This window comes from Octopus sinensis, unplaced genomic scaffold, assembly GCF_006345805.1.
Source record: "Octopus sinensis unplaced genomic scaffold, ASM634580v1 Contig17135, whole genome shotgun sequence".
NCBI classification, from domain to species: domain Eukaryota; kingdom Metazoa; phylum Mollusca; class Cephalopoda; order Octopoda; family Octopodidae; genus Octopus; species Octopus sinensis.
In genome coordinates, this window is record NW_021834825.1 from 840 (window position 1) to 28,832 (window position 27,993).

At 35.0% G+C, this 27,993-nt stretch overlaps 1 protein-coding gene across 1 annotated transcript; it reads right to left on the reverse strand.

The window, feature by feature from the left end:
* On the reverse strand, window positions 1–27,992 carry LOC115231009 (cullin-3-like). The gene is made up of 8 exons (XM_029801103.2): window positions 27,850–27,992; window positions 27,451–27,582; window positions 22,380–22,427; window positions 21,600–21,648; window positions 12,696–12,844; window positions 10,204–10,380; window positions 3,449–3,619; window positions 1–240 (listed from the first exon to the last, which is right to left on the reverse strand). The coding sequence occupies exons 1-8, from the start codon at window positions 27,937–27,939 to the stop codon at window positions 16–18; spliced, it is 1,041 nt and encodes a 346-aa protein (XP_029656963.2). The 5' UTR covers window positions 27,940–27,992; the 3' UTR covers window positions 1–15.
* Window position 27,993: the final 1 nt, after the last annotated feature.

Sequence of the window (27,993 nt, forward strand, 5' to 3'; positions counted from 1 at the left end):
GGGTAGACTCTCATTTTACCAATTAATGCACAGAAAAATAAATGAAATGGAGTAATTACTAAAACTAGTGATAGAAACTACCTCCCAAATGCTTAAACAAGAAAACATCCAAACAGTCAATATTTTACTTACACCTGACTGTTGCAAAAAACTTTTAAATTCTTCCATTGTACTGTTAGAGACTGTCATATCTTTAAACATTCCTTCTAATTTAGAAGTGAACTGGCAACCACATTCCGTCTGAAATAAAACAATGATATTAAATGCACAATGTAATGTGGCAGATAACCAAGAAAAATTTTACACAAGGTGTGGATGGTTTCATTCACAATTTTCAACTGCTAATTTTACACATTTTTTAAACTTTCATTGCTTGTCTTTCTCTTAAAAACAGTAATCATTTTTGCTTTATTTTCTTTTTGCAGAATAATTGACTATGGAAAAGTTTTAACCCCCACCCAATTTGTGGTATAGGCACGAAGTCCTCCTTGGAATCAGCACCAGAAGGACAAACAAGATTTCAGTAGAATTGCTGTCCGTATACAAGCATCATATAATCTTTCTTTCACTTTGGGAGAAAACTTTTGTGGCTAACAGAGGTAACAGCTCTCTGCATTTCGTCCATCCTATTCTTATTCTAGCTATCACACTCTCTGTACCCCACCCCCAACACACACAACTAGTTTGGTCCCCTAGGTAGCAGAAATAATCTATGACCTCTAATGAGCAAAAAGGACATTTCAGAGAATCAATTTCCCGAATCTCTTTAAAGATTTTATGGATCCTGTGCATCTTCCATAGACAAAATCTATCTTCTCTTACAACCTTCCTATTAACCCACTGTACATCTTGTGTGCCCATAGCTTACACAGTATCAAGTTCCTGCCTACACCTTTCCTACAAATTGAACAAGGTCACCTACCTAAAGGGGATAGGTTCCTGTCAGTTTTCTTGCTTACTGGGACCTTAGTCTTAAGGTCCTTAGATTCCAGGTTTTGCTTCTACACTTTGAATTTTTTATCTAGTGCAAGATCATCAGCATATAGTAGTTCCCAGGGGCTGCTAGTCTTGAATTCCTCTGTTATGGCCTGGAGGACTGAGCCTTGATGAATCCCTACTTGTACTCCAAATTCTTCACTGTACTCATGGTTAACTCTCACCTTAATGAAAGCATCTTTGTACATGGCCTGTACAGCTTTCACCAGCTACTCATCTATCCCTAGCCTCATCAGAGCCCAACATATCACACAGCGGGGCACTCTAAATCAACAAATGCCAGGTTTAATGGTCTATTCTTGGTTAAGTACTTCTCTTGCAGTTGCCTGACTATGAAAATAGCATCAGTAAGTGCTTCTTCCCTAGACAAAGCCAAACTGCATTTCATCTAGCTTAAAATATATCTCAAAAAATAAAAACACCAGTAATTTTTTTCTGAGCAGTTATCATGCAAATGAATACTATCTGCATCATGTAGAAGCAATTTCCAAGGTTACTTTTCGAAATCTCTGATCAACCATCAAAATATTGAACAAATGCTTTCAGTGACAAAATAAAATCCTGGATTGCCATTTTGTAATGTTAGGCAACTGAGTTGTTAATCATGTATTCTTCTACTAAATTTTCCCTCTCTTACAAAACACTCCCTTAACTGCAATAATTAACATAAGCTCAACCCTTTTCTACCATATTTCTGTTGAAATACTCTGCCTTTATTTCAATTAATTTTGAAAATAATGAAGAATTTAGTGAAATAATCTTTTATCATGATTAAGCTGGGGTTTGGAACAAATTAACCAGAAATTTTGATGGAAAGTTTTAATTTAAATCAATTTAAAGCAAGAAATTTCTATCACAGAACCAAGAATGGTAGGTTGGTATTAATCCTTTAGCATTCAGATTACAGTCAAATGTAATGCTTATTTGTTCACATTATTTTGAATTAATCATATATTATCTTGTAGCCTTGAAATTTTGATGATGCGATTATTTATTTTTAGAATGATATTGAAGTATAGGTGTGAGAGGCCGGATCTGGCCAGTTTCAACATAAAACAAACAGAATACTTGGGTCTGATATTGGCTTGAATACTAAAGGGTTAAAAAGTATCTTTTGCTTTTAACTGTTTAATTACTAGTTAACAAAAGTTGATTCTATTCAAGGAGACTACTTTAGTGATAGCTGTGACAGCTAAACCTATGAATGACAAAAAAAAATGTTTGACAATTGAAAGCCACTTCTGAGACCTCTAAGAATTGCTTTTCTATAGCATGTCCTGCTTATTATCTCCCAATCACCCCCCATTACCCTTTTTAATTTTACTTTACCATATGGCTTTACTGTACTCTACTGACTAGGGATGTCACTGCACAAACACTCCACCTCACTCCCATTCTATTCCTTATCACCCTAGCTCTCCTGTCCCTCCTGAGGCATATGCTTAAGTGACTTCATCAGATATGCATGTTCTATATATGCTCTACCTGTACTCCCCACTTAGGCTGATTGGAAAAGTATAGGCAGACATCCATCATTCACCCTTAACATTTATCCACCTCTCATTCATCATGCTATCATCCTTCCTATCTTCTTAAGGGCTGGTGCTGTAATAAAATACACCAATTGTACTATATTATGTGTGGAGTCGAGCGGACTAAATTTTGTCGAAAACATGACAATCTACCTAGTGCTGCTGCCATGAAAAGATGTACCCAGTACATTCAGTACAATGGTTGGTGTTAGAAAAGGCATCCAGCTGCCGAAACCAAACTAAATATGAAACTCATGAGCAAGATGTAGTCCTCACACCTATCTAATCCATGCCAGCATGTTAAGTGCAAAATAAAATGTTACTTATTAAATATTTTCTTGCGTATTTTCCCCATGCTTTCTTGTGACTGGAAACATTTCATACCCATTGAAAATAACCAGCATATACTGCTGATTATTTGAACTTTGAGGCAGACATCTATCATTCACCCTTTTACTACTTCTGAACTTTGAGATGGTGTAAAAAAAAAATGCGGAACCCTTTAACATTTAAACCAGCCATATCCGGCCAAAATATTCTACCTGTTCAAAGTTAAAACTGACCAAATCCAACCTCTTACACCTACCCTACAATGTCATTCTAAATATATAAAATCACATCATAACAATATTGAAGCTATGGGATAATGCCCAATAAATTCAAAGCAACATAAATAAATAAACAATAGACTGGACAAAGAAATCCAAATGCTAAAGGGTTTAGGTGTTAAAATAATTTCAACAGTACCAAAATCCTTTTTATTTGCTTAAAACCCAGAAATCAGCAAAACACATTTAGCTGAAGGGAAAATGTAATAAATCTAAATGTCAGTAAAATCCAGAGTTAAAAGAAAAAGAAAATCTGAGAGTGTAAAAAACTAAATGAAATATATGAAGTAAAAACAAAGTAGAATTATTTACCTTCAGTTTGGAGATCATATTTTTTTCTGAATCATCAGAGACACTTTTATTTAGCAGCAATCGCTTTGCTAAATGTTGTTTATAATATCTTTCAAATACATCTTTCTCTTGTAAGAACCGGAAGAGGACCATGCTTTTATCAAGTACATTTTCTATTTCTTGTTCAGACATCTAAAATTATAACATTTTTAATGAGGTAATATATTAGAGAATTTTAAAATCTAATATAGTAAAAGAGTGGATTTGGTAACAGATCATTTTGATATAAGCAAGTAGGAGAGAAAACAATTAGAAGTATCCATGTTACTGTTGCAATGGTATTTATCCACTCTCTTAGGAGTTTTGCTGTTTTATCAAAATCAATCTATATATATAAAACTGAGAATGTGTCTGTCTGTCTGTGTGAATCCCTAAAACTTGAGAACTACACAACCAATTTCATTCAAATTTTACACATGCCTTACTTAGGGTCCATAGAGTGTCATGGGCAAACAAAATTTTTAGCTTCTTGCCTAGGGCATATCTTCTCTACTATTTCAGTATTACGTGTCAAAAGTGAAAGAAAAACATCTCTCTATTGTAATGTCAGATACTTTCACTTTAATACTGAAACTATTATATAGGGATGAACTGTAACTAGACATCCATTCTGCTAGAAGAAGATCCGCTATGGTCTTATATGCTACACCACTGGTTTTAAATTCATACTAATCAAATTAATATTCAATTTTTCCGCCTTATTAATTTAAATCTAAATTTACATGTATGTATGTATATATATATATAAAATTATAGATAAAACCACTATTAGGCAACTCAAACAGTGATAGACATAAACCAAAACATAAAAAAATAAATAATATAATATACAATATATATATATATAATATATATATATATATAATATATATATATATATATATATATATATATAAAACTGAGAATGTGTGTCTGTCTGTCTGTGTGAATCCCTAAAACTTGAGAACTACACAACCAATTTCATTCAAGTTTTACACATGCCTTACTTAGGGTCCATGTAGTGTCATGGGCAAACAAAATTTTTAGCTTCTTGCCTAGGGCGAGCCCACAGCAATATCATATCTTCTCTACTATTTCACGTGTCAAAAGTGAAAGAAAAACATCTCTCTATGTAATGTCAAATGCTTTCACTTTAATAGTGAATCTATTATATAAGTGGCATGAACTGAAAGTGAACATCCCTCTTATGTGTATGTAATATAATTTTTTCTGAAACTTCAGACTTTTCAATATGCTACACCTCTGGTTTTAAATTGAGATTAATCAAATTAATATTCAATAGATGTATATATATATACACACATGTATATATATATGGACATATATATATATACGTGTATATGTATAGCTGTATATATATATATATATATATACCGGAGTAAACACATAAATGTGAAACAAGGTGGAAAAAAGAGTACTCAAATACCAGTGGTAGAGTAATATGCTTTATTTTAAGCAGCAGAAAATTCAACAAAATCTGTTACTCTGAGTTTCTCGTTGCCGTTCATCAAACTGTCTGATGAACGGCAACGAGAAACTCAGAGTAACAGATTTTGTTGAATTTTCTGCTGCTTAAAATAAAGTATATATATATATATATATATATATAGATGTACATGCAATATGTACACATATATACATGCATACATATACACACCCATATACATATGCACACACACATATATAGGTGCAGGTGTGGCTGTATGGTAACAAACTTCGTTCCAAAACACATGGTCCCGGGTTCAGTCCCACTGTGTGGTGACTTGGCATGTGTCTTCTGCTATAGACCAACCAAAGCCTTGTCAGTGGATTTTGTAGACAGAAACTGAAAGAAATCAATTGTATATATATATATATGTATGTATATATGTAAGTCTATGTGTGTGTTTTGTGTTTCTCCCTCATCACTGCTTTACAACGGCTGTTCGTTTATTTAGAGCCCCATAACTTATTGGTTTCACAAGCAGAAACTGATAGAATAAGTACCAGGCTTATCAAAATAAATAAAAAAAACACTAGGCAGTATCCCATACTTTTGTTTGCCCACACAATTTATCTTTGTGTGTGTGTACATATATATGGATTTCGTAGACAGGAACTGAAAGAAATCAATCGTATATATATGTATGTATATATTTAAGTGTATGTGTGTGACCAGGCTTATCAACATAAAAAAAGCACTATGCTGTGTCTCATATTTTTGTTTGCCCACTCAGTTGTATCTATCAATTTATCTGTGTGTATATATATATATATATATAATACACACACACACACATATATATATACATACACATGTATGTATATGTGCACATTCATATCTATTATATCAAAGACAATGTCTTTATGTGTTCGTGTATTACTTATACATTTGAAAACTGCTGTACCGATCATAATGAAATTTGGAACACAAAATCCAAGCCTAGAGAGAAGGGTAATGCTGTGTGTTTCATACAATTTCATGGACCAAAATTATTGAATGGATCCTTATGATATTTGAAACTTAGATTCAATGCATAAGGGCAGGTATAATGCAATACGTTTGGTTTGAATTTCAGTTGGCTTAAAGGGGGCAGAACCCCCATGAAAATTCATAAATTTTCGATGTTGATGAAATTTCAACCATGGGTAATTGACACACATCAAGAAGTATTCTCAAAGTTTCCACTTCACATGAGGATTCACTGTGTGGTGACTTGGCATGTGTCTTCTGCTATAGCCTCAGAACAACCAAAGCCTTGTCAATGGATTTTGTAGACAGAAACTGAAATAAATATATCGTATATATATGTATATATGTAAGTCTATGCGTGTGTCTTTGTGTTTCTCCCTCATCACTGCAGCGCAATTGCTTATCAAAATAATGGGGGCCTTAACTTCCAAATTTTAGTCATTTCTTTTATGATCCAAAACTAAGTCAAAATTACTGAATGGATCTTTACGAAATTTGGAAATTATATTCTATGCATAAGGGCCACAACCCCCATGACAATTCATATATTTTTGCTGTTGATGAAATTTTAACCATAGATATTAGATATAAATGAAGTAATATTTATAAAATTTCATCTTCTTACAAGTTAGAAAGACCCCTTCATGGGGACTTAACACCCACAATTTTGTCATTTTATCTAAGCAAAGATGAATACACCCGAGCATAGAAGACGAGCATTATTTGTAATTCAATGGTACAACAGTGTAAGTTTGACATACACTTAGATTGTGATTTCTGCAATGTGCTGCATAAATTGACAAGTAAATGAGAGGCATCTTTGCCTCCACTGATTCAGTTGCAAAGTGTTGAGTAAAGTTATTTGATTGTAGATCTTCTTTCAGTCTTTTTATTATCACTGGGTCACACATAGTCCCCACATGGTAACACTGATTTCAAGGCCTTCCCAGACGAGTGACTGGTTATTCAAAGACATTTATAGATTGTAAATTTATTCTGTCCAATTACATATCAGTATAGTGGTCATTTGCAAATTCCAGAGGTGACAGTTTCATTTCTCCTTAGCCCTCGCGTCACACAGTTGTTAATGTTTATTTCAGTTGGGTCATGCCCTTCCAATTGCTATAGATTCGTAATGCATCTTACGGCTGTGCCTGTCACCTGCATGGTGAGGAATACTACATTGGGAGTGGTAACAACTAGGGTACTGTAGCTGACTGCTTATTGTGATCATTCGTCTTTTGGTTTCCTGTAGCTTTGCTCTCTTTTACAAACACAGTGAACATATATTTCCTATTTCAAAGAAATTCAAACAATAGATACGAGGAGCGTTCAAGAAGTAATGCCCCTGACCCACTTCCTCTAGCAGTAGAGCAACGAAACCTGGCACAGTTATTAGTCTTTGTCTACATAGGAAACACCCAGAGTTACGCATTTCTCCCTTCGTTTGATGCAGCTCTGGAGACTGTTTTTGTAGAAGACCCCAGCTTGGTCCTCCAACCACGACGTGACTTCAGAAATCAAGGCTGCATCATCTGGGAAATGCTTTTCCTTTCAAAAACAACTTCATGGCTGGGAAGCGGTGGAAATCAGAGGGTGCAAGGTCAGGAGAGTAGGGGGTGGAGTTCATAGCCGCACGCCTGTGCTTCGGTTGTGGACCGGAGCGTTGTCCTGCAGGAGGAGGATGCCTTTGCTGATCTTGCCCCGCCTCTTGATTTTGATAGCTTCTCTTAATTTCCTCAAAAGTGAAGCATAATAGGCTCCTGTAATTGTGGTACCCTTTGCCAGGAAATCTGTCATCACTACTCCGTCCTGGTCCCAGAAGACTGTGAGCATGACCTTGCCAGTGGAAGGCTGCACCCTTGCCTTCTTTGGAGGAGGTGAGTCACGGTGCTTCCATTGCATTGACTGGGCTTTGGTCTCTGGATCATAGTGATGGACCCAGGTTTCATCCTGTGTAATCAGTCTTTTGAAAAATTTTGACTCATCTTCTTGGCACATCTCCAAATTCATCCTCGTGCACTCGACGCGTTCTTGCTTCTGGAAAGGTGTGAGCAACCTGGGAATCCATCTTGCAGACACCTTTTGCATATCCAAATGGTCATGAATGATAGTTTCCACAGACCCGGTACTAATCTTGACCTCATGGGCTATTTGGCGAATAGTTATGCATCGATCTTCCAAAATGGCAGCCTCAACTTGACGGACAGATGCCTCATCAATGGCAGAAGGGGGGCGACCAGATCTGGGAGCTGTTTCCACAGAGTTCCAACCATGTTAAAATTCACGATGCCAGCGTTTTACAAGGTCATATGATGGGGCATCATCACCATAAGGTACTTTCATTTCATCAAAAGTCTTCCGTGGTGTGCGTCCTTTCAAATACAAAAACCGGATCACTGCTCGACACTCAACAGGCTCCATTTCATACTTGACTCAGTTCAAACACCTGTACATCAGAAACCGCAATTAGTCCAGAGCTGTAATTTGCCACTTAATCTATAGAGATATCAATAATTGCACATGCAAAATTTCAGCTAGATCAAATAACTGCAAGTGGGTCAGGAGCATTACTTCTTGAACGTCCCTCGTATAAGACCCAAGTTAAAAAGATTCTCAACAATTCCACTTCTCTGGTTGACATTAAGATGTCCACCCCCAACAGGGGCCTTAACTCACATTTTAGAGCTCCATGACCTCCATTTTTCAAGAGCAAAATTCTTTTAACAGGTTCTATAAGACTGGAATTTTGGACTATGTGCATAAAAATCAGTAGTATGGGATACATGTGGCATGATTTTTTAGGGTGTGTAAAGAGGGAAATAACCCGCATCTGCAACTTTCATGAAATTCGAAACATAGGTATTCCAGTTCATTACAGAAAATACAACAGAAAAGTCTAATTCTTTAATTGCATGTAACACGGGCAACGCCGGGTAACTCTGCTAGTTTCTAATAAAATTGCTAAGTAGGTTGAAGAAAGTTTAAACCAAAAGTACAAAGCAAACATGATTTAAAGTCATTATACTGTTCAGTGCAAAGCATTTTTTTTTCTTATATACTTCTGATGTTTTAAGTAGTTTAAACCAAAATTCCTCAAAGCATTTTACATATTTTTTTACACAACATGCTTAATTCATGAAATCATTTAATTTAGTTATACAGTGCGAGAGAAAGTTCTTACTGTGCTTAATTTGAATATAAAAAGTAATGTCTTCATCTTCATTGTTGTGAACCCTCCAGCCTTCATCAGGTGTCTATCATGTTTGATAACCTTCTTGGGATTTCAAACTGAACTTTATAAAATTCATGGATATTGATTGTTATGCATACCAGGGAAATTCTATTATTAGTTATTCTCCTATTTGTGTAGTTTGCTGGTTCTGACTGAATTAGAGCACATATTATTTGACTGAACCAGAGATTAAACATGTGCCAAATTAAACTACTACAATTAACACTTATATTCAGTAGATCCAACTGTTGTAAGATAATTATGTGGTAGTAGAAATATGAAGCTTTAAACCTAACTTTCATTTAATTTTTTTTTTAATGGATGTAGATTTAATGCTTTCTTAATGAAGGACTTCCCTACAGTATCCATCTCTATGCTAAACCATCAGTTGCTCCAATCTTGTTCTTGACTTTCTTCCCATTCTCCTCACAGACCATGTCTTTGTCTCCCCAGGGAAGAAACTGTATGTATGTCGTAGCCTACTTTAATGTTGATTCAACTATATACCATGTAAAGTGGTCTTTCTTTATCAAGATCTGTAACAGCTTTCTTTCAGTTATCCAGGTTAGATCTTTTAACTTGTAACTATAGTCCCTGGATCAATCAAACAATACTCTTGTTCAACTGGATATAACTAATAACAGAATATGCCAGGCATGGACACTGGAATGTATAGTAAGAGGTAATAAAAAAGTTGGTGCAGAAATGACATTAAGCTGCAAAACACTACTTCAGAAAGCATTCTGCCAAGGCCAGCATGGAGAAGTGATGTTAAAAAAAAAAAAAAAAAAAAACCTGGTTATAATAATGTTAAATTTAATAAAGGATGCAATTTCAAATTCCAGAAATATTATCAAATGTGACAGGCACCTCAAGAAGGCAGGAAGATACAACAGCTAAAACGCTGTAACTGCAACAACTAAGATAATCATTCCTAATCTCAGAAATTCAGACAAAATTTAATATGAATAAGAAACAAATAAATACTGGTAACTCCTATTTATATCTTATTGTTAAAAATTAACATACCCCTTTAACACCTTTTTTCAATTTATCATCAATAAACAGAGAGAGATATTCAGGAGATCTTGTATTCAAATTAATGAAATATTCAAAATCTCCAGATATAACTTGTTTAAACTGTTTGTCGTCATTGAAAGACTCGTGCAGAAAGTGATCAAATCTATCCTTAAGGTCCAAGAGGCTCTGAAACAGGAAAAAGAATCATAACTAAAAAAAAATATTACATAATGATTTACATATGCCTCTATTTTAAAAAAACAAAAAATGACAAATGTATACAGTAGGTACCACATCTTGGAACTTATATGGAAGTTGGTAAAGTGTAACTTTTTAACTAGTGGTGATAGCCACATTGATTGATGTTCAGTCACTAGTTTACCTCTGTTTTTGTGGCAGTACTTAGTCTTAATAATGAAAATATGACAAGATTTTTGATACCATGTTTTACAACTATATAACTGCATTGAAGCACATCCGAACTCTAAAATTAGAGATTGTATAAAAATTCCCTATAGGTGTTCTCAATAGCAGATAAATTTATTTGGCATTTACACAAAAAGAGAAATTTCCTTAGAATGAGTCAGTGAATACCGTCAAAGATTAATTAAAGCCTGGCTTTTGACATTCTTGTTACTTCCAACGCATTTCAGAATTATTTCTGAATTCCTTCTCTGGTACTTGCAATAGTGTTAAACCTTTACAGTTAGCACACCCATTTTCTTGTATGCAGACAATTGCACTTGGACAGAATATTCTAAAATAACTCCTATGAAAATAACTTGTATGAACCTCATAAGCCAACCTTAGTTCCCTTAGCAAACACCTGATTACAGAGGGTGCATCTCTGTCAAATGCCTTAAATAGGTTGACAAATGCCAGGCACAGAGTTCATCTTTGGCTTCTTACTAGAAAGACAGTGTCAGTAGTAGTTCTTCCTGGCACAAAGCCAAACTTCTTAATCTACTGCGCTTAACTTTTTCTCTAACTTTCATAATCTGGTCCAAAATTTTGATACTTCTGCAACTACCTCTCTCTCGTGCATCTTTTTTGCCCTTATGACAGTTGCTGCTGATGTTGCTACACCAGTGATTGAATGATACGCTACTGTACTACCCAGCTGACTACACAAGTAACTAGCATGTGCATTATTTTGTCAATTATTTTAATAATCTCAGTGACTTTTCCTAAAGAACTGGTTGCTAGTATATCCTCAATTGCACTTAATTTCTTTCAATTTGAATAGCTAGTTCTTCTGTTAGGTCTACTTTGGAAAGACATTCTCCCCATTTGACAATCTCTTGAAATAGCATTTCCATACCTCTTTCTTTTTGATACCAGTGTGCCATTTCATTTACTCTTCTCAATGACATGTTGATTCTCTCTGATATACTGCCTTGCAATCTGGAACACCTTATGCTGCAGAACATTCACAAACCTCTCGTTTTTTGATCTTTCCCTTGCAAAGAACACCTAACATCTCACAGCTGTCCTCTACATTATAAGAGTTCATATATTCACCCCCTTATTATATGCATTAATTAATACTTCTCTGAATCTACAACCATTTGATGGCATTTTAAGCTCTCATGTCATCCTTCTCAAACTGAGTGTGTCTTTGAACCCATCTGCTTCATACTTTGAAATCACTAATTATAATCTATGTTAAATGGCACATTCTTCACTAAAGAAAGAAGAAAATGAGGTCTATATGGCTTGTGTGATCTGATTGGTAGGTGATCAGATGGCTGGCTAGTTTTCCAAAGTTAGTTTTGCAAACGGTTAAGCCATAAACATCAGAGAACTCCAGGAGCTCTAATCTCCTCATTTCTTCAATCACAGCCCTCATGCACACCATACAATTCAACCTGATATTGACCAACATGTTCCTTCAAGTTATCAGCCATGATAAATCTGTTGTCATTTGTTATGGAGATAGTATGCAGAAGGGCTTCACAACAGTGATCCTTTTATTCAACTGTTGGTCCAAATTGCAGTACACATGCAGAGATACCCTTGTCATGTCTAGGACTTGTCTAAGATTTATTATTTCTACTACACTCTGATGACCTCAATTACTTTAGTCAGTTCTCTGCCAATAGCATGCCTACTCTATACTGTCACCCATCTAGAACAATTTGTACCTTTGCTCCTTGCTCATCAGAGTTTGGCTAAGCAACTCTTCATCTTACTCCTTGCACACAGTATACATTTATTTGCCACTGCTCTTGCATATCTACAATCTCCCTGAACTTCACTTTAGTAATTTTGAAAAATAGTCATTGTAATTTAAATTATTAAACCCTTTCACAAGCCACAGAGCTTTTGTAGAATTAAGTGAATAAGACACAGATCTGTTACTGATAGGACATTAGTCTACTACAAGTAGTTCCTTGTCCAAATACATCATCTTCATAAAATTTATTACTGATAATCTATATCCAAAAATATTTAACAATATTTTAATTGAAAATAAAAATAGATAAAAGTATAATACATACTTGAATATAGGATATTGCGTTTTTCCCATCTTCCCCTTCTTCTGAAACAAGTGCTTTGCCTTGTTCTCTCAAATAGGCACTGCTACAATCACACATTGTTTTCAAACCCTCTGGAACTCTTATAAATAGTTTATACATACAGGCCAAATCTACGAAACAAAAATTAACATTTTATATAATACTTAAAATATAATGGAAAGGTAACAGTATAAGATAACAGACTTTATTGTTGATTAGTAAGCTAACAGCTGGAAGTGAAAAGACAGAACAATTCTATAAGTGTTGAAAAGGTAAGAAAATGTCTTATAAAAATTTAATTATGATATATAAAACAGTTAAATGGAAATGGTTTGGAAAAAGAAGGGAACTGGTTAGATCATGTTATGGATATAAAGTATATGGCATCTAGTCAGAGCTGTTTTTTTCAGTTGTTTCTTAAATTGACTACAATAAAAGTTGTATTTAGAATAAAATTATAATTGAAGTTACCCTTTTAATATAATTATAAGGAATTATAAAGAATATGCCAATATTCAATCTAACTGTAAAAATGTCTGGCAACTTACATTTTTAGCTGAACAGAGAGTGATGTGTATGTTATACCAAATTAAAATAAAGGTATAAACAAACAACTTTGTTTAAATTTGGACAGTTTTAAAAACAGAACTTTAGAAATAAAATTAAGAAAGTATCTCATTTTGAATTGCTTTTACATTTGTAATTTTCCTGTGTTATTTTTGTTGTGGATACAAGATGTTTTAATTTTATAAACAAAATGTAAATAAAGTCAATCAAGTTATGCACACTGTTACTGCTCTTTTCTTTAAGATTCCAAGTAGTAGTAACTATCAGGGCCCCAACTATGAGTTAATTAGCATGTTATGGAAGAAATTCCAAGCACAAACCCTCACCGCTTTGTGTGTGCCTCAACAATAAATCAAGGGGTGGAGTCTTTCAAGCAGTTTAGAGCTTTCTTTGACACCCTTCTGGCAACTCCAAAGTGGCTCTCTCCAGTCCTGTAAAGGGATTCACCTAGGAAGGCTACTCAAATGTAAAATGTACAACTTACTGGTCACTGCATCTGTCTTAGCCCACTGAACTACTGTGGTCTGACCTTCAAGTCTAAAGAGTGGGATTGGATTGCATAGACTCACACTTAATTGCCAATACATCAATGACAAAGACCTTGCAAACAACACCTTCATAAATAACCAATCAAATCTATCTTCCACCTTAAAGGAAAAGTTATGTTAGATCATGTAGTCCTCTATATGCCCCTTAAAGGACAGAAAGATCATGGCTGGAATGGTTTTGATCATAGAGCTGTTCAATCAGGATAAACTACTTGCATCAACTTACTATAAAAGCAGGTAGTAATTTTAGCTTGTCCTTATTCTTAGGGCAAGTTTGGAAGAGTGCAATTTGATTTTAACAGCTATTTTTTCAAAGCTATAATACAAGTGACAAAGGAGCATATTCGGCATATTTTGCTTTACGAATTCAATAAAGACAACAACGCAACAGAAAGTGCAAAGAATATTAATGCAGTATATGGAGATTGAACAATAACTGTAAGCCAATATCAACAGTGGTTCCAGAAATTCCGGGCTGGAAACTACAGCCTAGAAAACGAGCCTCATCTTGGAAGATCTGTAGGGCTCAATGAGGATGTTCTGCAAACCCTGGTGGAACAAATTCCCCATCATAACTGTTGAGAAACTAGCAGAGAAGCTTGGAGTTGGTCATTCAGCCATTCATCAACACCTGCGTGCCATCGGAAAAGTAAGAAAATTGAGTCAATGGGTGCTCTTCTTTGCTGTCATGTCTCACAAATTAACCTTTTTTGGACTGATGAGAAATGGGTTCTCTATAAAAATGTCAAGCACCGAAGACAGTGAGTAGGGAAAGGAGAGACACTGGCACACCAGGCTAAAGAAGGTCTTCACCCAAGTAAGGTATTGTTATCTGTTTGGTGGGATATGAAAAGTTTAGTCCACTTTGAACTTTTAAACCCAAATGAAACAATAACAAAGGAGATATACTGCAAGCAACCTGAGTAGCTTAAGTCAGCACTAGAAGAAAAACTACCATCTTCGGTTTCAAGAGTAAAGATGTTCTTCTATCAGGATAATGCTCAGCCACATACAGCAAGGATGACATTCCAAAGGTTGGAGAAGTCTGAATGGGAACCGATGCCCCACCCACCATATTTGCCAGACATTGCCCCATCTGATTATCATTTATTCTGCAGTCTTCAAAATCATTTGGATAGAAAAAATATGAATTCTGTAGAGGAGGTCAGAACAGTACTAGAGAATTATTTTTCGTCACAGACAAGAGAATTTTGAAAGAGGGGCCTTGCAAGTCTACCAGATAGATGGAAGAGCATTGTAGAAAATGAAGGAGAGTATATTTTAGATTAGAAAAGAACTTTGTTTACTTTAATTTTGAAAAATAAAAGAAGTATTAAAAAAGTGCATTATTTATGGGATGACCTAATACTATATGTGAACATATAGGTGCACAAAAAGGTAGAGAAAATAGTATCTGATCAGCAAAGTTAAGATAAAATATAGTGTTTTGTAAAGCTGAAAATCTGTTACTCCAAGCTCCATGTAACTGATCATCAGACAGAAGTGACCTTTGGAATAATACAATAATTGTAACTGAATCAAATTCATCACCTCATGATTGTAAGCCCAATGCTCAAAACACTGAGCCATGTGCCTTCACTATATATATATATATATATATAAACACAAGCAAGGCTCTGTGGTACAAGGCTTGGTTCTTAACTACATGGTTCCAATTCAGTCACATTGGGCAAGTGTCTTCTACTATAGCCTCAGACTAACTAAAGCCTTGTGAGAAGATTTGATGGACAGAAAGTGAAAGAAGCCTGGCATGTATGTGTGTGTGCATGTCTGTGTTTGTCCCTTGCCACTGCTTGACAACAAGGTGGCTTGGCAAAAGAGACCGACAGAGTAAGAGCCAGGCTTTAAAAGACAATAGCACTATGGTTAATTCATTCAGCTAAAAATTCTTCAAGGTGGTGTCCCAGCTTCCTTAAACCAATGAAGAGTATTTAGTTTTATTCAATTTTGACAGGTTTTAATGCTTATATTAGTTTTTGTAAACAGTTACTTGCAATTTTCCAACAGATTCTATTAATTTTGAAATGTTGCAACACTCTGCCCAATCACAATCAGCTTTAAATATTTATTTGACAATTTGTCAACTTAGGTTCCCTGCATCATAAAAACCACCCATTGTACTGTACTAAAAGTTCACTTCTGTGTGACGAATGATTATACAAAACTGAGAATAGTTTGACGTTTTCAACTTCATTAAAGTACTAAATACACGTTTAATACTACATATTTGTATAGACAAATAATAATTAGCACATTCATCTTAAATTAGACGTGTTGTTTAGATCAGTGCTACTCAAAGTTGTGGTCTGCAGCAAGTTTCCAGAAAAGAAAGAAACATTATAAAATGCTATGTAGCATTGTATTATTTGTTCAGAAATAAATATAAGATAAAAAAAATTGTCAACTTTTATTATATTCATTATATATATTGTTTCCAGTATAAATTAATATTACTAAGAAATATTACTGGTCCCTGGCACATTGGAAAAAATAACTGCTGGTACACCACATCACATAGTTTGAGAAGCACTGGTTTAAATCACCTTAAACTGCTGGTAATGTCCAAAGATGCTGTCTCATGTTGACCATCATCTGGTCACACTGCTTGCACAGATTTCTATGACTCTCTTTCACCATTCAATTCTATTGTTTATCATATTTGGCAAGTCAGAGGGATTGCGGTTTATGTCATCATAAATCTGCTTGATATCAGTTTTGGCTAAGGCGCTTCAGCCCCGTTTTTCCCCAGAGTCCACTTCTGAAACCCTTTCCCAGGGTGGGTACTGCCACAAGATAGCAGAAGTTTAAAGCCAAAATTTGTCCTCTCTTAGACAAACTGCCTTCCCAGGCTGCAGAATTCCATCTACCCAAGAACTGGTTTTAAGGCACCACATTGAGCCTTTACCTCTTCTTCTGTTAGTACAAACAGTTCCTCCAAATTGAAAGGCTAAGTGATATGAGAAAGCCAAGAGTTGGACTTGATTGTCAGAGATTGTTTGAAATACCATGAAAAGCATATCTAAGCAGCAGGAGCTTATCCTTACAAATGCTCCTTAAATTGTGTATCCACATGCTACCTATCTCTATATACATAAATGTACACACACACACACACTAATATGTTGCCAACCTTAAGAGTTCCCTTTAGGAAGAGCATCAAACAAATTGGCACTATGCCTTCAATGTATCTCTTGAAATGATATTCAGAGACACTAACTGGAAAAGTTATATACAAAATGGGAAGCACAAATCCCACTGATTTGTAGATGATATCATGCTCTTCACAGAAATCTCATGCTGAGATATGAATGTCAAGTAAGAGTGGGAGGGTGTTTGTCTCAAAGATATGCTTACTTTTGTTACTGTATTTATTTTGAGATGCTCTGGTTTCTTTCAATTATTTTATATAACAAAGTATTTAGTAAAATAACTTAGTTATCATTAAGCTAGTGTTAGGAACATAATTGTGACTACGGTTAGGTGGAATATTTTAATTCAAAATTTATGAAAACAAGACATTTGTACTACAGGGCCATAGCTGGTTTTGGCCGGGTTAGTAATGAAAGGGTTAAAACAGAACTGGACAAGATCTTGCATGTCAACCTCTTCAATGGTACTGTAATGCCTGCACTCATATGCATGACATGGGATACTACAAAGGAGGAAAACACTAACTGGTTAATACACAAGACTATCATGGAAAGATCCATACAAAGAATGTCATACAAATGAAGTAATTTGAGAAGAGAATGGAGGGAATCATGTGATCATGAAATCTCAAAAGAACAAATTCTGTTGGGTTCACAAAAAATAAGTGGGCTTGTGCAGTTGTCACATAGTATGCAAGAAATCAAAAGAGACCACCAAAATGATGGGAAGGTGACAGTCAAACAATCTGCACCTAAATGGAAGAACATTGTGACCAGCAATGTATAGGGACATCTGATAGTCTGATGGAAAATATATTTGTAACACACACACACATATACTTACATACTACATCTTTATATTATAGACATATCTATGAGAATGAATGAGATAGAAGAAGAGTGACTGATACAGAGAAAGAGAAAAACACAAGGAGAGGAGGTGAAATTTTTGAGAGGGCAACAACTTTGATAAACAAATGACAATATTATTTTTGACAATTATGCAATATTATTTGGTTAATATAAACAAATTCATTAAATTTGGGCATTTATTTTAACTGCATGTGTATGTATCCATCATCATCATTTAATGTCTACTTTCCATGCTGGCATGGGTCAAACAGTTTGACTGGAACCGGTAAGCTAGAGGGCTGCACCTGGTTCCAGACTGTTTTGTCATCACCTACATTAGGACCAACATTCAAAGATCATGCTTCACCACCTTGTCCCATGTCTTCCTGGGTCTACTTCTTCCACAGGTTCCCTCCACTGTTAGAGATCAGCACTTCTTCACACAGCTGTCCTTGTCACATGACCATAACAGTGCAGTTGTCTCTCTTGCACACTACATCTGATGCCTCTTATGCCTAGTTTTTTCCTCAAGACATTTACACTTTGTTGCACATGTACAGTGATATTGCACATCCAGTGAAGCATACTGGTTTCATTTCTTTCAAGCCATTCCCATGTCCTCGGTCACAGCCCATGTTTCACTGCCATGTTTTACATGGCCTGTTTGCACATAGGCATCATAGTCTGCCTTTCATTTTGAGGGAAGGCCCTTTGTTAGCAGCTATGCTCTCAGAGCATCCCTCCACAGCTGACTTGGTCACCTAGATAAAGGAAGCTATCAACTACCTCTAGCATTTCATGGGGTCTATTTTCTGTACATTTCTAGTGTTTATTGTACCTGTACATCTGCCACACACAAAGACTATCTTCCCTCTTTACCTTCCTCTGATATTGCTACATCTCTTATGTGTCCATAGCTTGCACTGGGTACATCTTATGGAGTTTCTCCCAGTACTTTTCTACAGATCAAGCAGGACCATCTATCTGAAGGGATTTGTGATTTGTTTGAAAATGTACGACTTTATGAATGTTGTCCTTTTTTCAAAGTGTTCTATGTACATGTTATGTGTATGCATGTATGCAGGTGGAAACTGTTATCCGTGGTATGGCTACTGTTGCATGCAGACAGCTTTGAGGAGTCACAGGTGAGATCTGGGAGTCAGAAGAGGATCAAAGTGGACAAATTATATTTTTGTAACTAAACACTTTCAAACTTCGGACATTGTAGAATGTGTCATATAAAACATCTTTTAGTGTTGTTGAGAAAAGTTATTTCAAAGTTATTTTGTGTTAAAGTAATCGTATTTCGGTAATTTCAACCAATCAATGATGTGTATTCAGCTGAATAAAATTACTGCCGTTGTTTGTCAACAACAACTATCAGCGGTGTATATTTATGATATCACTGTTATTTATGACATCGTTCATGCATTTGTACTGGTTTTGGTGTTAGGGTTACGGAAAAAAGTGAAAAATTAAGAAATTGGAGGGGCGGGGTCTTTCTGAAAATAGTAGATGAAAAACAGGAAAAAAATAAATAAATAAAAGCAGTAGAAATGCACGAACAATTGTGGTGGTGCCATGAAGTAAACGTGCTTTAGATACACTCGTTTATTCATACAAATGTAACTGAGATCAAATATGTCATAAATAACAGTGACAAATGAAATATACACCGCCAGAAGTAGTTGTTGACAAACAACGGCAGTAATTTTATTCAGCTGAATACACGTCATTGATTGGTTGAAATTACCGAAATACAACTACTTTAACACGAAAATAACTTTGAAAATATAAACTTTTCTCAACAATACTAAGAGTAAAAGATGTTTTATATGACACATTCTACCAGTGTCCGAAGTTTGAAAGTAACAAAAAATCAATTTCTCCATCTGCTGTTCAAAGGGTAAAGATCCGAGGACTCAGTTTATGACTTTCTGTTCACAGGAAACTGTGCACAATACTGCCACAGAGGTCCAGATGCACCAGAACATGAACTTTTCTACTGCTTGCAACAACTTTAGTTGCACAATCTGTACTCAGAAGACAGAGGTCATGTACCAACCTGCCCTGGAGAAGCTGTATATGGGTCCAGATATCACTGTTAAAACGGAAACCCTGAAGGTTGTTGATAAGTTCAAGTACCTCAGCAGCACACTTTCCAAGTCTGTGAACATTGATGAAGTTGACACATGCATTGCCAAGGGAAGCATTTGGGTGGCTATGTGAGTCAGTCAGGGAGAGGAGAGGCATTAGGCTGGCCACCAAGTTGAAGGTGTATCAAGCGGTTGTATGGTCTATGCTATTGAATGCTTGCAAGACTTTCACAGTTTAAGAATGCCATGCCAAAAAGCTAAACTGCTTCCACATAAATTGCCAAAGAAAGCTGTTAAAAACAACCAGGCAAGAAAAGGTTCCAGAGGAGGATGTCTTCTTTCAAGCTCATCTGCCAAGCATTTACACCACTGCTGAAGAAAATTCAAATCAGGTGGGCAGACCACCTTGTTTGAATGCCAGACACATGACTACCCAAGAGGCAGCTTTATAGTGAATTGGCAGAAGGCAAACACACACAAGTGGACAGAAAAAGCGCTTCAAGGTTACACCCAAAGCCTCACTGAAGAGCTTTGAGATCAACCATGACACTTGGAAAACACAAGCACAAGACCACCCTGCCTAGTAAATCTGCACCAGCAGAAGTATCACCTCCTACAAACAGAACAGGATTGCAGGGGTACAAATATAGCATGAAATGCGCAAGTCTAGAGCCAACTCCTCACCTTCAGTCCCAGACTTGTGGCAGAGACTTCCAAGCATGCATAAAACTGATCAGTCACAGCTGGACACACTGTGACCTGCTGTCTTCTCTTATGTAATGTCCTTGGTCATGACAGATGAACTAATAATGATGTATGCATGTGAAAGTGTGTCAACATTATGAATGACTTGTATTTGTCTCTAAAAGCTGCATATATGTCTTTTGTATATGTTCTCTAGTACAATAACAAACAAAATTCTTCAGTTTAGAAGCTTCCAGGGGTCAGATTTGCTTGAAATCTTTTCAGACACGAAAGTTTATATCCAAGAGTACACAGGAAAAAAACATATATCTACAATGTCTAAATTAAGAAACACACATACAGCATTTGAATTTTAGTGTTGTATAGATTGTTTCTACCAATCTTGTAGCACACCATGCACAAAATAGCAAGTTTTATAATGCATAAACTTGAAAGATAACTCTAAATTTTCATATCATTAAGATAAAATTATAAACAAAAGTGATAGATGCTTGATACCTTATCCTTTTTAACATTGCTTAAAAATTTTAATATTGAAGCAAAAATATTGTTTGGAAAAAAATATATAACTTTAAAATTTAGGTTGTAACAATTTAAGAATAAAAAATGTGTAGCAATTATATTTCTGATTTATGAAATAAACCATCTTATATAAAAAATTCAAATACTAAGCACAAGAATATTTTGAAATTCTTTACATTTTGTCATAAATAGCTATCTGCATCAAATACTGATCATATCTGTTTATGGCAGCTAGTAATGAATGCCAGTATATGACAAAATGCAAAAAGAAAAAAAAAGTGGCTAGTATTGAACTTAGATAAGCAGTTGACAACTGTTCCAAGAAGATATGCAAGTTATTTATGCACTTGTGGTATTATGGAAATAAATTAGAAGCCAACTGCTTTTAAATGAAGGACAAAACCATCATAAAGTAAATTGACTTACCATCAGTTTTATTATTTTTTAACATGTGCACAACACCAGAATTTTCCATCTTAAAAATATAAATCAATTTAAAAATCAATAAATCTTGGAAATAGAAATCTTGTAAAATATTAAGTATTTAAATATTTTTCATACTTTATTTTACTTAGGTATCTTTGAAAATTTCTTACCTGTTATAACAAGCAGTTTTCTCTTATAAATAATTCCTAGCAATTTTGATAATATTAATGTAGATCATTAAATTTCAAATTATAGCTTAGACATAATTACAATATCAGAAAATGTTTGGTCTCTGCTTTCATAAATAAATAGTATATAATGAATTAGGCTTTTGTGCATAGAAAATCTGCATGGCTTTAGTCATTCTTTATGAGCTCAAACTAAAAGTTATATTTTTTGTATTTACATGTTGAGCACACATTTCAATTTACCTTAATTAAAACTTCTAATACTGCTTGTGCTATTTTTATGCTATTAAATTTGTTTTTTCCATATTAAAATGTATTTTTTCTGTTTCACATCCTAATCCATTCTAGCAACCAAAAAATATGATTTATCAATTTTGATATAAGGTAATTGCCAGTTTTTGTCATCATTATTTAAAATCACACTTCTGTTGCTAGCATAAATTGGCCAACTGTGCTCTACTACAGGTTTTCATGACTTACTGTAATTAAAGCCAAATAACATTTAGAAAAATTTGACACATATTAGGAAATATTAAAAATGCATGTAAAACAATGTAGTTTGTAAAATTGTATGGAATAATAATCAACTTACCTCTACAATTGTCTTCATGTGTTTTCTTATAAGTTCTTCTTCAAGTACCTAATTTCAAAAGTAAAATTAATGACAATATGAAATAATATTGTAAGTAACTTGAATAAAATCCATTACCACTTCAATATGTACAATAGCAATTTTAAAATAACCAGCAACAAGTTAAGTTATAACAATCCATCTAAGTCAGTGAAATGTGCATGGAAGAAATTCCAGGAATTAAGAAGCATACAAATGAAAGGAAGTGGTGCAGAAATGGAAAGATATATGTTGCATGTGTAAGTAGGGTTAGAATTTATGGAAGTGAAACATGGGTAATGAATATGGAACAGCAGAGAAGGCTGGAAAGAATGGTTCAGTGGAGTATCAGAGAGAGGGAATAACTACAATAAATTGTAGTTGCACAGGATGTTGGCAACAGAGCAAGTGATAGAGAGGTTAAGAGAAATGTGACATGTTTTGAAGATGTGTTTGGGTCATATGCTGAAGGATGATAGAAATTTATGTGAAAGTAGAAAGGAAAATTGAGAGAGACAGGCTAAAGGTAATAAGAAATGAAGACAAAGGAGTTGAGGAATGTAATGGGTGAGGGAAAAATGGAGAAGAATGCCATGAGGCCACAAAGCTAACAACTGGTATAACAGCAAAAACACTTGTTTATAACAAACTTTTGATTTTATATTGATTATTTCAAAACAGATTAAAACTCTGTAACACAAAAAAAAAAAAATTTACGTTACTTTCAACATATAAAAAGCTTACATAACCGCTTCAGTGAGGGGGAGGGACACACACTGATGCTGTCAAAAGGAAGGCCCTGAAATGGTACACATTCTCTCCACAAACTTGCTAGGATCTGGTATGTGGTGCTCTCAACTGGTAGCATTTGCATCTGCAAGTTGTTTACAAAAAAAATCCAAGAACTTGTGGTAGTAACCACTGACATACCAGAAAGATGGGTAGGCATCTTAGAAAGACAAGAGGACTGCTTGTAAAGACAAGATGACAATGGGAAAGACTGGTGGAGACTATGGACTTACAATCCTCGCCTCTGTAATCTATTGTAAAATTTACTAATGTGAATGGCAGCCCCATGAATGGGGAGTCAAACATCAATCAAACCCAGTGACCAATATGCAAATGAATATAGCTACTCTTTTGAACACCGAATGAACTGCAAACAACAATAGATGCAAGCTGTGCCATAGGACCTTTGCTACTAAGAGAAGCTTAAAGATACATCAGGGAAAGACTTGTAAGAAGAGGACAGAGCAGTGTAGGTCATCTGATCATTAAGTGCAACAGCAAAGATCTCTTCCCAAATGGAAACTGCAGGTTATGAGACTGATGCATCAGATATTGCTCATTAGAAACCGAGGGTTCTGTGACCTGCTGCTACTGAAAAAGTAAGATATAAAGAGTTTGAGAACAAGGTATGTAAAGTTTTATATAAAATGACAGGATCCATATGGTAACTGATTGGCAAAAGGAAAGAGTGGATCAAGCAAGAGGAACAAGAAAATGAAACAATTGAGGATGGAAAAGAACAGCCTAAGAAAGCAATGGAAATGTGCAGAGGAAAACAGAACACCTGGCCTTGTACAGATGTTTGAGGATTTAAAAAGAAGATGCTGCTTTGTGCGATGAAATATCCTCTGATATGAGTGATGAAAAGAAAGCAAAAGGACTCGCGAACAGTTTCTGAAGAACTAATATATGGTATGAAGAAGCTGTTCACTGAACCAAACAGCGACACTTTATTGTGAACAAAAGGAGAACTGGATGCTCATATCAAAGAAACAAACAGCAACCCGAATTGCAACTAGTCACTGCCATCTATAAATGGAATAGAGCATCTCTTAGAACCTGATGTCCAATTTCAAATTGGAGACATCAGGGAGAAAGAGGTGAATGAATTTGTGAGGGAAAGTCGGAGCAAAGAGTTCCCCAAGAGGTGATGGCATCTCATATAAGGTGTGTAAGTATTGCAATTATTTACAAAAGAAGCTTTTTGCCCCACTCCAACAGCTTTGGTATGAAGAGACTTTAGTAGAGGATTGGTGTAAGGTAGAAGGCATATACATGCCAAAGGAAGCCAATGCAGAGACTATAAAACAGTTTTAGCCGGTATCCTTATTGAATGTGGATGGCAAGATCTTTATGGGCATTTTCTCAAGAAGAACAGTGACATACCTACAGAATAATGGATATGTGGATAAAGCAGTTCAAAAGGCTGGAATCCCTGGATGTGTTGAGCATTGTTTTTCAATTTGGAAAGTGATCCAGGATGCCAAACAAGTTTGAATGTGGTATGGCTTGATCTAGCTAATGCATATGGCTTGGTGCCACACAAATTGCTGATGAGAGCCATGGACCACTTCCATATTCCAGAGAAAGTAACAAAATTAATGAGGATATATAATGACAGTTTCAAGACGAGGTTTACAGCTGGTAACTTTACAACAGACTGGCACTGCTTGGAGATTAGCATTGTTGCTGGCTGTGCAATATGTCATGTGGTTTATCCTAGTCATGGAGATGATTTTGAAAGTGACAGACTTTTCGGAACAAATGGCTTATATAAATCACCTAAGATAGCCTTCATGGCTGAACTAACACTTCTGTCGATGGAACAAGCAAATCATGCAAAGTGCATGATTAAGTGGTTGAGGATGTGATTCAAGCAAAGAAAGTCACATAGTCTGACATCTATTAGGGGAGTACAAATAAAAGAAAATTTACAATTGCAGGAGAATGCATTCCAACAGTCAAGGAAGAACCTGTTTAGAGATTAAGGTGTGTATATGCTGGAACATTATCAGACAGGAGTCACAGGATGCAGATTATGAAACAAGCAGAGGATGGACTTACAGCAACTGATGATTCAAAACTACCAAGGAAGTATAAAATATGGTGCCTGCAGTTTGTTTAATATCTGTGCCTTTCATGGCTACTTTTAATATATGAGGTGGCACTGTCACGGCTTCAAATCATTGAGCAAAAGTACAATGTGTTCAGTAGAAAGTAGCTAGGCCTACCTTGGATATTGAACAGCTCAGCTCTTTATTATAAAAGAGGCTCATTGCAGTTACCACTAACATCAATAATTGAAATTTATAAAGTAGGAAAGGTACAAATGGTGATGATGCTAAGAAAGTCAAAAGACATAGAAATCAGGCATAATCAACCAGATGTAAAAACAACCAGGAAGTGGAAAGCAGAGACAGAGATATGGTGGGTGCCATGTAAATTGATTGGAAAGAAATTGGATCTGGCACTGATTTTTTGTTAGCAACAATGTCAAAGAAAGGGAAACAGAGAAGAGAACTTCATTTGATTCAATGCTCTCAATAAGGACAAACGATAAGATGGAGGGAAAACATAGTTGAGAGAAACATAAGTTGAAATGAAATATGGAAGTGGACTATATTACATTTGAGTTTTCTGATTCTTTCATTCTACAATACCTTGCCATCGCCTAAAATCTAGTAAGGTGAAGCATATCAGAGAATTGCAAATGCAAATGCGGAAACATTGGAATATAGACTATGCTCTTTTTGAGAACTTCAAACTATACAAAGATTTTAATAGTTAATTTCATTAAATGCACCATCATGTCTTTGATCTCTTACCTCTTGCAATAGTAATAGGAATACCATTGTGGCATATGACATTTTACACCTGGTATAACTCATCCTCCTTTAACTCTAGCCATAGTTAATTTCTTCTACAGAGATGGGATTCAAACAAGTGCAAGAGAGCTACAACAAAAACTACAAGGCATCTATCCAATGCCCTAACAACTACCAATTTCCAGCCATAGCTTGTTATGAATATTTTCTAAATAAATATACACATGCGTATCCACAGGTCTTCTAATCAGAAAATTAATCTCATGTTTGTATATTTGACCTTTGGTCATCTTCAGATGCTATATTTTTACATATAAAGAAACTCCACCTCATAGTGACTTATGATTTTAACAGAGATTAATAAATTAATGCTCAAACTCTTTTACTGGTACAGCCTTTCAGCTGTGAGATTATCTTAGAAATATAAAAATAAAATTGCATAGGCTTTATTTCAACAAATGTAAAGCTTACTGATGGAATTTCAGTCAACAAGAACTTAAAACTTTCATAAATTATAGAAGCATGAAAAGATGAAAAGAATATTATATACTCTCTTACTTAATATTATTAAATATTTGTTACTGATACTTTACTGAAATAACATTAAATTAAGTCAGAGCTCAGAAGGGTCACCACTGGATAACAAATTTACATTTATAATAAAAGCTATTTTATATCTCAATTAATGATTAATAGTATATTTTTATCAGCGAGAATACAAAGAGTGCCTGCAACTTAATGTAAGATAAGTATCAAAGGATTTCATTTGAAGAGCATCATTTCTTTTCTTCTTTTGGTTGTTTTGCTGCTTACAACTTTTTAGGTATAAACTGGCAAAAGATATACATGAATATACAATAGGCTTCTGTAGTTTCTGTTTATAAAATTTCACTCATAAAGTACGGAGCAATTCAAGGTTATCGTAGAAGATACTTGCCAAATATGCCATACAGTAGTATCAAACCCCAAACCACATAATTGCAAAGGGAATTGTCTAAGTACATAGCCTCACTTATCCAACTGAGAAATCCTATAATTAAGAAATTCTTTTTTTTTTTTAATTTTCACATATAGGTGCAGGCATGGCTGTGTGGTAAGAAGCTTGCTTCCCAACCACATGGTTTTGGTTCAGTCCCACATTGTAGCACCTCAGGCAAGTGTCTTCTGCTATAGGGCTGTGAACAGATTTGGTAGATGGAAACTGAAAGAAGGTTGTTGTATATATATGTGTGTGTGTGTGTGTCTTGTCTGTCCCCCACCATCGCTCAACAACTGGTGTTGGTGAGTTTACATCTCCATAATTAAGTGGTTTGGCAAAAGAGACCAACAGAATAAGTACCAGGCTTTAAAAAGAAAAAAGTACTGAGGTTAACAAAGAAAAGATATGCAGGAAAACTTAACGGAAGAAAAACAAGCAATAAAACTGCTACATTACTCACTTTTACAATAGGTTCTTCTGTTGATTTATCTAAATAATGAGTTGCTCTTTCTGCTTCCTCATTAATTCGAGCCTCTACTTTTTTAATATATACAGATGCACTATTTTCAGCCAAAAACTTTTGACTCTCCAGCTGATGAAAAAAAAAATTTTTTTAAATGAGATAAATACACAGACTCACACATGAATATCAAATATATTTTGTCAAATTCTACAGTGTTTTCAGAACCATTTTATATTAGGTGTGGAAAGAAATATGGATAAAAAAAATAGAATAAAAGTACTTTTATTTTACATATGGATAACCCCTGATTATAAAAATAGTTTCCAATATTTTACAAATCTGAGTTCAACAAAAGAATTGAAAAAACTTAGCAAATAGTTACAAGAAAAATCTTACTTTATAAAATTCAGCTGACTGATCAAGGAATGGTATTTCAAAGTCTTCTTCATATACTGACCGAGACTCAATACCAAGGACCATAATCATCTGACAAGCATTTCTAACAGCACTCCTGAAAGTAGAAAGTTAATAATACTTGAT

Coding starts and splice junctions, on each gene's coding strand:
- LOC115231009 (XM_029801103.2), bottom strand. CDS start 27,939: ATGATTATGGTCCTTGGTATTGAGTCTCGGTCAGTATATGAAGAAGAC. Junction 12,845..21,599: donor AAAAAATAATAAAACTGATG/GTAAGTCAATTT, acceptor TTTGTTTCGTAG/ATTTGGCCTGTATGTATAAA. Junction 3,620..10,203: donor TGAAAAAAGGTGTTAAAGGG/GTATGTTAATTT, acceptor TTATAATTTTAG/ATGTCTGAACAAGAAATAGA.